This window comes from Desmodus rotundus, chromosome 9, assembly GCF_022682495.2.
Source record: "Desmodus rotundus isolate HL8 chromosome 9, HLdesRot8A.1, whole genome shotgun sequence".
Classification (NCBI taxonomy): domain Eukaryota; kingdom Metazoa; phylum Chordata; class Mammalia; order Chiroptera; family Phyllostomidae; genus Desmodus; species Desmodus rotundus.
Genome location: NC_071395.1, coordinates 111,732,543 through 111,747,075, shown reverse-complemented (window position 1 = coordinate 111,747,075; position 14,533 = coordinate 111,732,543). Strand labels below are relative to the sequence as shown.

Here is a 14,533-nt window from a genome sequence, read left to right as displayed (position 1 = left end):
ATTGACCTTGATTACTGAAACTCTGGGTATCCCTTTAAAGGTTGTGCCCACGGGGAGTAGCTCGCTCTCCTCACCCTCATCTTGGCCTTTGAGACTTCAGGGTCTTCTCCAAGGGGATCCCCACCCAACCCTAAGGGAACCTGGGGAGACCCACCAGCATTCTCCCAGGGAGACACCAGCTCAGGCTCAAGGTCGGTGGGGACTGTGCTGTGGGATCCCTCTGTGAGCCCTGGCTATGGGGGGAGGGAGAGACTCAAGAGCAGGGAAAAGTTGGGGTACACTGTGGCAGGTTAGGACAGGGAGAGCGTAATGACCTTCGCCCTGCACCCCGGCTTCACCCCTCCTCTTTCTGCATTTCCCACATATTCTCGGGGTGCGATGTCTTGGTTCTTGCTTTCCTTGGCCCCTTCCACCCGACCTTCTCTGGTCTCTTCGCCACCCCAGCCCTTTGGACGACCTTGCTGTCACCGCCTCCTTTTCACTTTTCCCCCCAAGCCATGCCCACCTTTCATACAGGCACAGGACCCTGTCTGCAGCCGGGGTCTGCCGGTGACAGGCCTCGGCGGGGCAGGGGGCAGCTGTCCGGCCAGAGCAGACAGGGCAACCCCTGCCCCTCCCCCCGTCTCGCCCACCCCTCACCCACCCACAGCCGTGAGCCCTGTCCTCTCTCGGCTCAGAGCGAGGTTCCAGGTGGTCCCAGCGGCGGGTGGGACATGGACCCCAGGGAGCCCGTCCCATCCGTGTGTCTGTCCATTTAACAGGTGACGGTGATATAAGGCATCGCCGAGATGACGATTACGCCGGACGTCAGGCTAGAGTATTTGGAGAGAGTCGCTTCCACCATCCTGAAGTTCAAGCCAGACAAGTGGGGCAAAATGACGGGCGCGGAGGAGAACCTGGCCCTGTTCACGGAATTCTTCGAGAAGCCGGACGTCTCGGTTCTGGTGCTGACGCTCAACCCCGCCGGCATGATTGTACCCTGCCTGGGCTTCCCGGCCTCCCTCAAGTTCAAGGGGGCTTACTTCATCAAGAAGAGGCCCGAGACGCTCAAGAAGGACAACTACAAGGACAATCTGATCTACGGGGACATCAGCCCCGCCCCTGTCGACCAGCTGATTGTGATCGTGGGGGAGGTAGGCGCCTCCTTGCGGGCTGCCTGGGCGGGGGAGGGGGGGGTCCAGGGCTCAGAGGGACAGACTTTCAGTGACTGGCTGGTTAGAGAGGCAGGGTCAGGCCCCGCCCGCTCAGGTGGCTAGAACAGACCGGTGTTCTGGCCAGACCTCAGGGGGCTTCTGTGCCCCTGAAGGCCGAGAGGCCCCGGCCCGCACCCTGCTGGGTGCCTCCCCTTCTCACAGCCTCGGAGGGTGTGCACCCTGTGAGCCCAGGGAGGCGAGTGTGCCCAGTTCTGAGAGCTCGAGGAAAGAAGGGGAGAACAGGATTCTGCGCTATGCATCTCCCCGCGCCCTGTCTCCTCCGCAGCGTCACTCTCGCCGGTACGGCAGGTGCAGCCCACGCTGGCCCTCAGACTGGCCAGAGTACCAGTGCCTCAGCTTTTCTAGTCGTTGCCGTCCTCCTCTGTGAAATGGGCCCGCACCCCTGCCTAGTGCGACCTCAAGGCCCAGGCCGGCTTCCCCGGCCTCTGAACGGGGAGGGGGCCAGGTGGGCCGCCGCGGGAGCACACAGGCACCTCTATACACCTGTCTTCTCCCTGCGTCCCCGCAAGGTCTGCCCTCCATGTGTCTGTCCCGATGGCTTCACCTTAGCAGGACAGCGGCTGTGTTGGGTCAGGGCCCACCCTGGGGGCCTCGTTCTGACTTAGTCACACCCTTGAGGACCCCCTCTCCAAATGTTGTCCCGTCCTGAGGTGCTGGGGGCCAGGACTTCAACACAGGGGTGCGAGCTGTCAGAGCAGGCGCTGGGCGTCCCTCCGTGGAGGTGGCTTGGCCCCGGCAAAGACGCCGGCCCCACCTCCTGGCGCGGAACAGGACTCGGCTCCCCCGGGCCCAGGCACCAGGCGCTCACTGTCCCTCCCGCCGTCACGGAGTCAGGGCGGGCACGGGCGGGGCTCAGAGTCCTCTCCTTGCAGATCCTGTACTCTCTGTTAAACCAAAGCGAGAACACGAGCGGGTGGCCGCAGGTGGTTGCGGAAGACATCGTGAAGCAGGTGCACAAGCTGAAGAACGAGGTGTTTGTGATCGGGGGCAAGATCCGGGGGAAGACCCTGCTGCCCATCCCCGAGCACCTGGGGAGCCTGGACGGCACGCCAGAATCCCTGGAGAGGTGAGCTCGCGCCACCTGGAGTGGGCTCTGCCGCGGGCGGGGCCCATGGGGCTGAGGCCGTGGCACCGAGTCGGGGGTGGAGGGCACAAGGGCGGGACAGATGCGGCTGGAGCCCCTGCTCCACCACACACGTGTCCGGGTCCAGGCATCAGACAGCAGGCATGGGGCGCCACGTGGCACACCCGCCACGCAGCCGGGAAAGGGGGCGCCAGCTTTAGGCCATAGGCACTGAGGGGCACTGAGGGGCCCAGAAGGGGTTTTCAGCAGGAGGAGCCCTGACGTCCCTGGGGCCCCACGTGGGCCTGACCACCCTTTGCAACTGCCTGCAGCAGGAGGCTCTCGGAGCTGGGCAGGGTGGCGGCCATTCCCACCACAGCGGGTGACACTCCGGGAACTCCGCGTAGGGGCAGGTCCTCCGTGGGCCCCCTCTGAGCCCTGCCACGTGCCCCGTGTGACCCCAACAACTGCCAGGGGGGGGTGTCTTGGGCATTTATTCCAAAGCCAGTCTGCTTCTCTTCTGGGGGAGGGGGAGCCAACACATCTGACACACCCATCCTTTGCTCAGGGCCCCTCCTCCTCGGGAGATCTGGGGACTCCTCCAGCCTCCACAAGGCGGCTGTGAGGGGCCTGGGGACTTGAGGGGATGCTCAGGGCCACTGGGGCGGAGCTGCTGGCGCCCCGCAGGGGAGGCCCGCACAGCAGCGGCCTGACCCTGTGCTTGCAGGCTCCCCGCCTCCCAGGACAACACGCTGCTTCATGCCATCGAGACCATCGTCATCGACTGGTCCCATCAGATCCGGGACGTGCTGAGCAAAGACTCGGCCCAGGCCCTGCTGGACGGGCTGAACCCCCTGCCCAGGGTGGAGTTCGAGTTCTGGGATGCCCGGCTGACAAACCTCAAGTGCATCTACGACCAGGTGACGCCTTCTCTCCACTGTGGGCACCGGCCGCTCAGCTGCACGGCGGCCAGACAGCCCACATCCCCACATCCCCACCAGGAGGGTCCACAAGCCCTCGGCCTCTCTGCGCTGACCCCTGGAACCCCCGAGGGGGCCCGGCTCACCCGGTCTCATGCCTCAACTCCTACGGGCTGCAGGGTCGGACGCCGGCGCCTGGGGTCTGTGGGTCTCCACAGAAAAGCTGACGTCCTTCCTCTCTCCTTCTCAGCTAAACAGGCCCAAGGTGAACAAAATAGTCGAGGTCTTGGAAAAAGCCAAAAGCTGCTACTGGCCAGCCCTGCAAAACGTGTATATGAACGTCAATGAAGGTGAGCTGGGGACCCGCCAGGAGCTGTCGGCGCCTTCTGGGGTGGGCGGGGGATCCCGGGGGACGCAGCCTGGCCCCTGAGCAGCCTCCTGGCCCTCACCCTCTGAGGAAGCCGCTGTGTTTTGAGGGGGCGGGCATCCCTGACACCGAGCTGCACCGGCAGCCTGTCCGATGGCAGAGGGGGGGCCGGTGCTCGCTGCCGGGATGCACCCCTGACCTCGCCCACGCCCTGTGCAGGGCTGAAGGAAGCCGACGATATCGTCCTGTACCTGACGCCCCTGCGGATCCTGCTGGAGGAGATGGAACAGGCCGACTTCACGGTGGTGCGTCAGCGAGGGAAGGCCGCTGGCCGGGACCACCCTCCTGTCCTGGGCCACTCGGCCGCGATCAGGAGCCTCTCCCTCCGCTTTGGGGGTGTCCCTTCCTAGAGCCGTGGGGACGGGAGAGCCGAGATGTCACGACAGAGCCCTCCGTGTCTCCGCAGCTCCCGACCTTCATCGCCAAGGCGCTCTACACCATCTGCTTCATCTGGGCCACCTCCAAGTACTACAACACGCCCTCCAGGGTCATCGTCATCCTGCAGGAGTTCTGCAACCAGATCATCGAACTGGTAGCTGCCACCTGCCGCGGCCACTCTCCAGGGGTCCTCCCCCCTCCGCCTCGGCCTGTCCCCGCCCACGTTGGAGGGCGGAGAAGGGGGACGGGCTCTGCCCCCTGAGGGCCAGGGGCTTTGGGGGGGTCTCCTGGTCCTGTCTCCGGGACGCGGCTTGCTCTCCTTCCTTTCTACGAGCACGTGGTAGCCTCCGGGGCTGCCCGTGGGAGCAGCTGCAGGGCTTGCAGCCCCGTCTGCAGGCCCCAGAGGGCCCTGTGGGCCTTAGCGGGGCGTCCCAGCCTCACCCACCCATGACCAAAACCCGTCTTGCTGTGGCCTTAGCTCAGGGTGAGGGGCCAGGTAAGGGGAGCAGCTCCGTCCCCCGGAAACCACCCAGCAGCTGGCAGACAGGTTGGGTCGTGAGAAGCAGGTCATGAGGCCACGCAGGGGCTGGTTTCCACCGGGAGCCTGTGCAGGGTGTCGGACCTGTGCGGGGTGTTGTCTTCCACCCAGACCCGGACTTACCTGGGCCCGGAAGAGGTGCTGAAAGGCCTGCAGGGCGAAATCGAGGAGGTTCTGCACGGCATCTCCCTGTCGGCGGCCGTCCTGAAGGAGCTGTACCGCACCTACGATTTCTGCTGCGCGAACATGAAGCTGTTCTTTAAGGTGCAGCCTGGCCCGCAGAATCGGTGGAGGTGGCAGTGCGGCCGGGTTGGCGGTGGCCCCATGCTGGCAGGAGGGAGCATCACGTCTGAGGCAGACTCAGCCTTCTCTCTCTCTTTCTCTCTCTCTCTCTCTCTCTCTCCTTGAAGGACGAGGAGCCAGTGCCTTGGGAATTCCCGTCTTCGCTTGCGTTTTCCAGGATGAATGCTTTCTTCCACCGCATCCAGACCATTGAGGTAAAGGTGAAGTCCGGGTCGCCTCGCCCGCCGTTCACGGGCTGCCCTCCCCTGGGAGTAGCTGCGTCTCCCATCCTCACCTCCCCAAATCCATGTGCTGGGGAAACTGAGTCGTCATCGGGCCGGCCCCCTCCCTGCCCGGGGCCTGGAGCCAGGAACAAAAGAGACCCACGCTGGGGGTTTCTTCCCTTGGCTCATGTCTTCCATCCATGACCCGTGAAATGACCACGGTCAGGAAGCCTGGGGATCGCAGGGGGGGGAGGGTCAGTGGGACGAAGTCTGGGGGCCTTTCCTATGGCTTCTTCCCCGTGCCGGGGAAGCAGGGCCCAGGATGGTGAGGTTTGCTGATTTTGGCCGGCGTGGGGACAGGAGAGCCCAGCCCCACCTCCTCTTCCACGGCCACATTCAGAGACATCCCAGAAAGGACTTTGCAGAACACTGGCTCCAACAAACAGAGTCGTCGTCCCCCCCCCCCCACACACCATTGTCATGTGGCCCTAAGGGGCCTCGCACACTCCCTGGCTCCTCCCTGCTGGGCACAGAGCTCAGTCCGGCTGAGCCTCTGAGTGTGGTTACGGAGACAAGCTGAGTGGATGTCCGGGGTCTCCCCTCCACCAGAACCTTTATAAAACGGCCATCGAGTTCCTGAAGCTGGAGAAAATCGAGATCGGGGGGGTGCGGGGCAACATCCTCGGGAGCCTGGTGACCCAGATTTACGAGGAGGTCTTCGAGCTGGTGAAGGTGTTTGCTGAGTGCAAGTATGACCCCCTGGACCCCGGAGACTCGGTAGGTCTGGGGCCCCAGCCGGGGCGGGAGCAGGTGACGCCCTGGAGTTGCGGGGGGCACCCAGAGGGCGTGTGGGGCAACGACCCCACCATTCTTCTCAGCAAGCACGCTCAGCCTGGATGGCACCCCCACCCGCCTGCCTGGGGGGCAGGTAGAGGGGAGGGCGTCAGGGTGAGCACCGCCCCGGCCTTGCACGCTGATTAAGAGGTTGGCGTTTGAATTCGCTCTTAGAGTTTTGATGACGATTACGCTGATTTTGAGACCAAAATTCAAGATCTAGATAGGAGGCTGGCCACCATCTTCTGCCAGGGCTTCGACGGCTGCAATTCCATCGAGTCCTGTGCAAAGGTAGGCGGGGTGGGGACTCGGCTGGCCGAGAACTCGCCCGCGGCCCCAGGTGGTGCCCGAACTATCCCAGAGACCGTGGACCAGCCTGGGCGAGTCCAGCGCCGAGCACTCCCTCTCTCCGTGAGGACACCTGCTTTTACCTGGGCGACCAGCTCACCCCTGTAGTCCCAGGACTGTCTGGTTTTGAGACCCAAAGTCCAGCGTTTGGGAGACTCCTCCAGCCCCGGGCAAGGACCCCGGCCCCCCCCTCCCCCCGGTGTGCTGACACGAAGCCCCGAGGGCTGCCCAAGTGCAGGACGTTCCGGGCAGAGGGTCCCGGCAGCCCTTTCGTGTGGACACACCAGGTCCTCCTCCATGGTGGGGTCCCTGACCGTCAAAGACGACGCCAGAGCTCTCCGGCTGGGCCTGGGGGGCCAGGACCGAGGGTGAAAGTGGGCAAAGGGGCCCCCGACCCCCTGCAGGATGGACTTGGTGTTGTTTTCCAAGACTGAGGACAGAGCTGGGACGCAGCATCGCAGGGACCCCTTTGCGGTCCAGAGTTCAGGCCCCGCTCTGAGGGCCAGGTGGTCTCGGGGGGGACTCACGCCCGCCCCCAGGAGCTCAGCTCACAGACACACCTGTTCTGCCGCGGAGCTTTCTTGGGCCGATGGCCTCAATCAGCTTTTGCACTTTAAAAGGCCAAGCCGCCTTCTGAATGTTAAGTTTATGGTTGTGCCGCATCAAAAAGAGAGAACCGAAGAAAATAAGGGAGGACGCGATGAGCGATCCGTTGCCAGCTCCATCTGCATGTCCCTTCCCACCCCACCTGTGCGGGACAGCCGGCTCCCACAGGAGCGGCCTGGGGCGCCCTCCCGGCCCCTCCCTCCCCCGCCTCTTCCCAAGCTGCTTCCCCTGATTTCTCACTGTCAGCAATTCACACACAGCCAGGAAAGTTCTAGAGCAATTTTCCACTTCATCTCCTCTTGGCAGAAAATAGAATTTGCTTCCTTCCCTGATGCCATCAGCCAAAAATACATATGGAAACAGGAACAGGAGGGAAAGAGGCAGGGAAGGGGGAAGAGACGGTCATAAAGCGGCAAGGGGACCATTCGTTTTCTGTCACGTGTCATTTTTTTAAAATGGTGCTGGTGACCTGGCATGTGGGGAGCTTCCCTGCGGGGAACTGGAGGAAGGAGGGGCCGTGGCGGGAAGAGGGAGCTTCAGTTTCCCCCCAGGCGTCCGTGGCTGCTCCGTCTGGCCTTCACGGACCTGAAACTCACTCCCCCGTCCCTGCGGCTGTCTTTTACTCTGTCCCCGGAAGGTCAGAGTAATGGGACAACGGTCACATTTTTCAAACCCAAAACTGGGGCACATCGGAGACTCAGGTCCAGCCCTTCCAGCCACCAAAAGCGGCAGCCCTGTGTCCCAGAATAAAGGGGACACCGTGTGGTCACAGCGAGGATGAATCCCCGTTTGCCCCTGAGACGTCCTTTGCCGGAGGCACCGCCAGCCCCAGGGAGCGGGGTAGCGGAGGTGGGAGAACAGAGAGAGCCAGGCGGCTCTCCTCGCCCCTGGCCAGGGGGGCTGCTGGCCCTTTATCACCAGGTCCTTCCACACACTTCTCTCTGTCCAGGTCCCGTAGGGCCCTCCTGCACCCCCGGCTTCCCACTCCCTGGCACGATGACCTCTCTGTCTCTCTCTTTTTTTTTTTTTAAGATTTTATTTATTTATTTTTAGAGAGAGGGGAAGGGAGGGAGAAAGAGAGGGAGAGAAACATGCATGTGTGGTTGCCTCTCAAGCGCCCTACTGGGGACCTGGCCTGCAACCCAGGCATGTGCCCTGACTGGGAATCAAACCAGCGACCCTTCGGTTCACAGGCTGGCGCTCAATCCACTGAGCCACACCAGCCAGGGTGATTTTTATATTTTTTGAATTGTATTTTTTAACCGTTCAACTCTTCCTTGCCCAAACCCTGGCTTCTCCCGGCCTAGAGTCCGTTTTTCTAGGCCTTGGACCTGGTTAGTGCCGTGGGTTTGTAAGACCGGTCGGTGCTTTGGGACCCGACCAATGTCACAGCAGTGTCGGCCTCACCAGGTGCTGCGTAGAGAAAGGTTCTTTGTCTCAAGGGACGGCGTCTTCTCCAGGGACGGCGTCTTCTCCGTCCTCCAGCGTGGCCAGGGCGCTGTGCCAGCAACCACGGGGCAGAGCAGGTGGGCTGGGGCAGAGGCAGGGCAGGCGGCGGGGACCCCCGTGAAGGCAGGCCGGCCTCCCGTGTCTCCCCAGCTGCTGTACATGTGTGGGGGCCTCCTGGAGCGGCCGCTGATTCTGGCCGAGGTGGTGCCCAGGTACTCGGTCATGCTGGCGCTGTTTGACGCCGAGCTGGACAACACCAAGGTCCTCTACGATGCCCAGATCGCAGCCTCCGCGGACGGGAACATCCCCCCAATCCACAAAAACATGCCCCCCGTGGCCGGGCAGCTCAAGTGGAGCCTGGAGCTGCAGGAGCGGCTGGAGGTGCCCATGGGCTACCTCAAGCACATAGAGCACCCGTGAGTCAGGGCGGCAGCCCGGAGGTGGTGGAGGGGGGGACGGGGGCGGCGGGCAGGGGCCAGTCCAGCTCCGAGGCACCCCCACGCTTCACAGAGGCCAAGCCTCCGCTTCCCAGACCCAGACTTCCCAGAAGAGATGCGTGCGTGCCCCCCGACCCCCACCTCTGGGTGCCTTCTCAGCACGCGTGGTCAGGAAGCACTGGGCTTGCCCTCCCCCTGGACGGCGGCCTGATGGAGGTGAATGGAGACCATCGGCATGAGCCCAGGCACAGGCCGCTGACACAGAGCTGGCTGTGCGGGGACCAGCCACCAGCCGTGTTGCCTGTAGCTGCCGTGGACTTGCAGGAAGGCAGAGGCGGGGGGGCGGGGGGGGGAGTCTCCTAGCAGCACCTGGACACTGGCTAGGGGAGCACCTCTGGCTCCCGGCAGCTGGCCTGACGTCGGCGGGGCGGAGAACACTAGGGCAGCGAGTGGGTACGGCTCCAGTCCTGACCACGTGGTGCCAGTGGTGCCGGGCTCATTGCTTGGCCTCCCCAGGCTGCTTGCAGAAGGTTGGGGCCACTTTGTGGAGTCAGCGTCTCAGCCGGGGAGAAGCAGAAAGCTGCCAGCCGCTTCAGCACCCTGAGACCCTGGGGGGCTGAGGCCGGGGCGCTACAGAAGTCCCCCTAGGAGGTGTCTCACTCCCCCGTCTGACTCGGATTCCAGGGTCATGTCCAGCGTGGAGGCCAAGCTGATCTACCAGAAGTACGAGGAGATGATGGAGCTGCTGAGGAGCTACCGCGAAAGGACCTACCGGCAGTGGGTGTCCGGCGTGGACGAGGACTGCCGCTTCAACCTGGGGCAGCCGCTGATCCAGCGGGACCCCCTCAGCGGCCTGGTCCGGGTCAACTTCAGCAGCGCGGTGGGTGTGTCTCCTGCGGCCCGGGGGCGCCCCGGCACTCTGACGCTTCCCCATTTCGGTGCTTTTTTCCGTAAGCTCAGGGTAGATTGCAGATGTGAGACAGAACAGTGGCGTCCTTGAAAGTGACTTCAGCCAGTGCCCCGTTTTGAAGCTGGGCCGCCTTTCCTGGAGCCCCGGGAGGAAATGTCAATCTGAGAGTTTATATTTTAAAAAGAAGGAAGAAAGAAAAAGGTCTCGGCAGGACCTGAGCCATCAGGCCCCCGGCCCCGCCTTGCTGGCTGCAGAGACATCGCCTGTGGCTTTAGTGGCGGGGTGGGGGTGGGGGGCGACCCGGGGCTGAGACCAGGCAGCCAGAGAGAGGAGGAGCGGGAGAGCGCGGGGATTTCCCTACAACCCGCTCCCCCTCTCGCCCACGGAGCACCTGCTTGTGTGTGCGTCGGGGCGAATCGGTGAGCCCGGCAACCGGAGGCCACTGTCCTCCCACGGGGCAGAGGCACGGGTGACAGCCACAGAGAGCCGGAGGGGGTGACCACAGGTCCCCCAAGGAGCAGGTGGGGTGAAGGCGGAGCTGTGCAGCCAGGGGTGGGGGTGGGGGTGAGCAGATGGGGTATTGTTCTGAGTGCGACCGACCGGGTCTCCGGGTCTCCGGGTCTCCGGGTCTCCGGCAGGGCTGGGTTTCCCCAGGATCCCTCCAGGCGCTGTGTGGGGAACAGGTTTGGGGGGGGGGGGGCAAGACAAGAAGCAGGGGCCCCCGTCGGGTGCTTTTGCTGGAACCAGGAGAGAGGGTGAGAGGGTGGTGGCCTGGACCAGGGTGGCAGCTGAGAGGGTGGAGGGCCTGCGGACGCCTGGATGTGCAGTCGGTGAGAAGAGAGGGGTGACCCCCATGACCGTGGGGGGCGAGGTGGCTGGGGGAGGCAAGCCCTCGGGGAGCCGGCTGCCAGGCTGGGCCCATGGCTCTGTTTTGGCCACCCTGACGTCAAGTGGACGTGGAAATGCAGACACTAAGTAGGCAGGTGGATGCAGGGGTCAGGGGTCAGGAGGGAGCCCTGGGGCGGAGACACAAACATGGGAGCCAGCCACACTCAGGTGTCTCTCAAAGCATGATGTTGGGGGTCACCGGGGAGGGGGGGAGACGGAGAGGGACCACACTCTGCTCCCTGCAACACGCACGTCTCGAAGGCATCGGAGGGACTGGGAGCAGCGACCAGGACCGTCTGGTGTGTAGGGGGGGTGGCCAGCTGCTGAGAAGTCACGTAACATAAGACCTATGAAGTGACCCATGGGTACAGCAACATGGGGGTCACCGGGACCTCAATGGGCAGGGCCTTGGCCCAGCAGCCAGGGTGGCGGCTCCCCAAGAAGGGCTCTGATACTGATCTCCCGGGCGGGCAGTGGACAGGGGAGGGTGGGTCCCAGGAGGAGCCAGGTGAAGCCGGTCGCTCTCCAATATTTGTGTGACAAGTACGGTGACATGTCCACCCACGCTGCCGAGTCAGCGGGGTGAGGACGTCCTGAGCCGGCCAGCAGCCCCCTGCCCCACACAGGCCGCCCCCAGCTCTGAAGCCCCCCAGGCTGTGGAGGCTTCGGGTTCAGAGCCCCCCTTGTGTTGCTAATTGCTGCCCACGGAAGCCACCCCCTGACCTTCTCTGTGTCCTTTGTCGGCCGTAGCTGGTGGCAGTTCTGAGAGAGGTCAAGTACTTGAACTTCCAGCAACAAAAAGAGATCCCAAACAGTGCGGAGAAACTCTTCTCCCAGCACGAGACCTTCCGGAAGTTTGTGGGCAACCTGGAGCTCATTGTTGGCTGGTACAACGAGGTGAGCAGCGGCGCGGCAGGGCGCCGTGGCCGGATTTCGGTGTTTTGCTTAAATGCACGTGGGTGTGAGATGGCGTGATGATATTTAGCGACTCTCCTGAGCTACGGCCATGAGAAACAGTCGGCACCCGCCCCCCCCCACCTTCCCCAAGCACTGGCGTGAGCTGAGGAAGGAACCTCTGTCCTCGGACACCCTACTGGGCCGCCTGCCTTCGCCCAACGCCCGGTCAGGCGAAGCTCAGCACCTCTTTCCAGTGGGTTGAACTCAGCATAAAGGGCTCCCCTCTGAACTCCCAGCACAACGATTTGGTTGCAAACTTGTTAAAGAGGCGTGTTAGGGGAGGTTCTCCCAAGTCAGGGCACCAGGCCCAGAGGGGACCGAGGCCCTGAGTGATTGCGGTCCCTAACCAAACCCCGGTCCTGGAGCCTGTTTCACACCGGCTTGCTTTCCAGCTTCCTCTTCCGTCTGCTCCCCACCAATCAAAGCTTTCCAGTCCTCGCCCACCTTTTTGAAGGGTGCATTGCCTGAAAACCCTCGAAGGCATTGGTGGGGTGTGGGGGTGGGGGAGTGAGGGACCAGTTAAAATACCAAATGCACTGCAGAGTGATTCTGAAAGGCAAACCGTGGGCGCCTAACACACGATTGTAATTCTGCGCGCGTCCCTCACTCGGGAAGTTCACATGTCCTTGAAAAGCGAGTAGAAGTCGGACGGTCAGAGGTGGGAGCTCAGACGGTGCTGGCTCTTTAGCGGGAGGATCTATGGAGACCATGCACACGCTCCTCCCTCCCTCTCTCTCTCTGGCCAGCTGGCGTTTTCCAGCATCGAAGCCACGCCTTGCTGCAGGGCACCAAGGTCACGGCCACACAGAACCGGCAGTGCCATTCACTCCGGCCCCTGCTGGCCGACCAAACGCCGAGCCTCCCACCTGTGACCACGGAGGGGTCCTGGCCCGGCAGTGCCCCCACCCCCCCATGACTCTCTCTGCCTTTCTTGGCATGATTCTAAGTCAAATGAGGTTTTGGGTTATGTACTCAGGGTTTTTGAATTATCATAGTTTCTTCTCCTTCTATCCCATAACACGGGTGATTAAGAGTTAAGTACAGAGCCCTGGCCAGTGTGGCTCAGTTGGTTGGCGTTTCTCCCGTGGATGTTTCTCTCCCCCTCTCCCCCTCTCTCCCTTCCTCTCTCTCTAGAATCAATAAGCATGACCTTGGGTGAGAATTAAAAAAATTTTTTTTAAAGAATTAAGTATATACATAAGTCCTTGGTGATAGGAATAATTTTGACAGTTGAAATCTCCCAAGTTTCCGTTTCCCTGGAATTCCTCACGGAGGAGCAGCAACTGTACCGGCTTCAGCCTGTGCTGAGCAAGAATGGTCTCGGGTTCTCACCTGGCGGGGACCTTCCATCCCCTCGGGTTTGGAGCGAAGGCCCTGAGGCCATCTGGTCTGCTCTGCAGATAAAGACCACGGTGATGGACATCGAGCTCCCGCTGATCAAGTCAGAACTGGAAGCAATCGACGTGCGGTTGCTGGGAGCGGAGACGACCCTGTTCTGGAACGGCGAAGGTACCCAGGCGCCTCCTGTCACCCAGGGCGAAACTGGGAGGAGGGTGGCCTCCTCTGCCTCTGGCTGCTGGGTCCACTTGTCTGCAGCGGGGGTCAGGTGTTTGGCTGAGGGTGGTTGCACTTGCTCCCCCAGGCGGTCCCCGACAGCCTGTCTGTGTCACTTACACGTGGGGTCTAGCAGAGACTCCTCAGGAACTCACAGTTGCCCGGCTGGACTTCCTGGAGGCCGGGGCTCATGGCGGTCCCCCACGCAGGGGGCACAGCGGAGGGCAGAGCCAGTGCCCGTGGCGCCTGCCTCAGGGCGGGGGCCAGAGAAGCAGAAAGAAATGTGCTCACAGGTCCCCCTTCCTCCCTTCACCCCACCACCAGGCAGAGGAGCCCTCCCTGACTCCCCTCGCCCCCAGGGCCTCCTGTGGGGGGTGCCCCACCCGTCAAGACCCCCCGGGCTGCCTCCTGCCCTCTGTTCAGCCCTCTGCTGCCTGTCCCGCCTCTACTTCCTCAACGAGAAGGTGGACTGGCCACTTCTGTGACCTGGGTCCGCCAGGGCTTTTCTGGGCAAGGAAGTCCTGGGCTCCTTTTCTCCCGCTCCTGCCCAAGGGCACATGTCTTGCCAGCTGCCCAGGGCCAGGCTGATGGGAGTGTCTGTTGCGGTCAGAGAGCGGGGCACAGCGGTGGGCCGTTAATGTCAGCGGTCTGGCGTGCTGGGCAGTCTCCCATCCTCCTGTTTGGGGACAGGGAGATGCTGCTTCCAGAGGCTCCACGGGCAGGACCCCTCCATGCGGCCTTTCCGGGACCCCTCAGGGACTTCTGCTTCGTGTCCCAGAGGAGCAGACGGATTTTCCAAGCACCGTCTCCTGATGAATGACCGGCTGGCCCCTGGGAAGTTTTCCTCCTGCCAAATCGTCCCTCGCGCGAGATTCCTTTCTGCTTCCGTTTTAGGCGTGTTTGAATATGTTCAGGAGATGCGAGAAATTCTGCATGACTTGCAGAACAGGATGCAGAAAGCCAAGCAAAACATAGAGGGCGTTTCCCAGGCCATGAAGGTGAGCGTGCTGACCAGCAGTGAGGGGTCCTGGGGAAACTGGGGTCCCAGAGCCGCCCGTCCTGACATCGCTGTGCGGTCCCTGGTCCCTGGTCCCTACAGAGGGTCCCCCTATGCCAGGCCGGCACTGGGAACAAGGGGCGGAAAGATGCGCTCAAGCTCGGAGGTGCCCGGGCTCTCAACGAGAAGCAGCCTGGCTCCCGCCCTGAGCCTCCCCCAGGGTCTGTCGCCAAGGCCCTAATTTGCAAAACCGGCCGCAGCAAGTTTCCCAAAAGGAGGCTGTGAGGCCCCACTGCCCCGTCAGCGCGGCACCTGCTGTGGAGCTGCACCGCCTTGCACCACGACGGGGCCTACGCTGTACTTCTCTGTCACTGTGCCCAAGTGAGACCACCAGGACCCCCCACGGCCGGCGGGGTTCTCCTGCGGCCTCTCTCCTTGGTCTGCAGGTGGCCACCTTCTCACTTGCATTAAGGACATTGATCCCATGATGGGGACCCTGCCCTTGTG

General features: G+C 62.7%; 1 protein-coding gene across 1 annotated transcript in view; it reads left to right on the top strand.

The window, feature by feature from the left end:
- Positions 1-788: 788 nt before the first annotated feature.
- DNAH17 (dynein axonemal heavy chain 17) overlaps positions 789-14,533 on the top strand; it is an 86,840-nt gene continuing 73,095 nt past the window's right edge. Inside the window, exons 1-15 of the mRNA XM_071219274.1 lie at positions 789-1,133; positions 2,087-2,280; positions 3,005-3,197; positions 3,448-3,547; positions 3,784-3,869; positions 4,031-4,156; positions 4,652-4,804; positions 4,951-5,037; positions 5,656-5,823; positions 6,055-6,171; positions 8,434-8,699; positions 9,405-9,600; positions 11,269-11,415; positions 12,876-12,984; positions 13,924-14,027. Of these exons, the coding sequence (XP_071075375.1) occupies positions 789-1,133; positions 2,087-2,280; positions 3,005-3,197; positions 3,448-3,547; positions 3,784-3,869; positions 4,031-4,156; positions 4,652-4,804; positions 4,951-5,037; positions 5,656-5,823; positions 6,055-6,171; positions 8,434-8,699; positions 9,405-9,600; positions 11,269-11,415; positions 12,876-12,984; positions 13,924-14,027 (2,391 nt within the window). The remainder of the gene's footprint in view (positions 1,134-2,086; positions 2,281-3,004; positions 3,198-3,447; positions 3,548-3,783; positions 3,870-4,030; positions 4,157-4,651; positions 4,805-4,950; positions 5,038-5,655; positions 5,824-6,054; positions 6,172-8,433; positions 8,700-9,404; positions 9,601-11,268; positions 11,416-12,875; positions 12,985-13,923; positions 14,028-14,533) is intronic.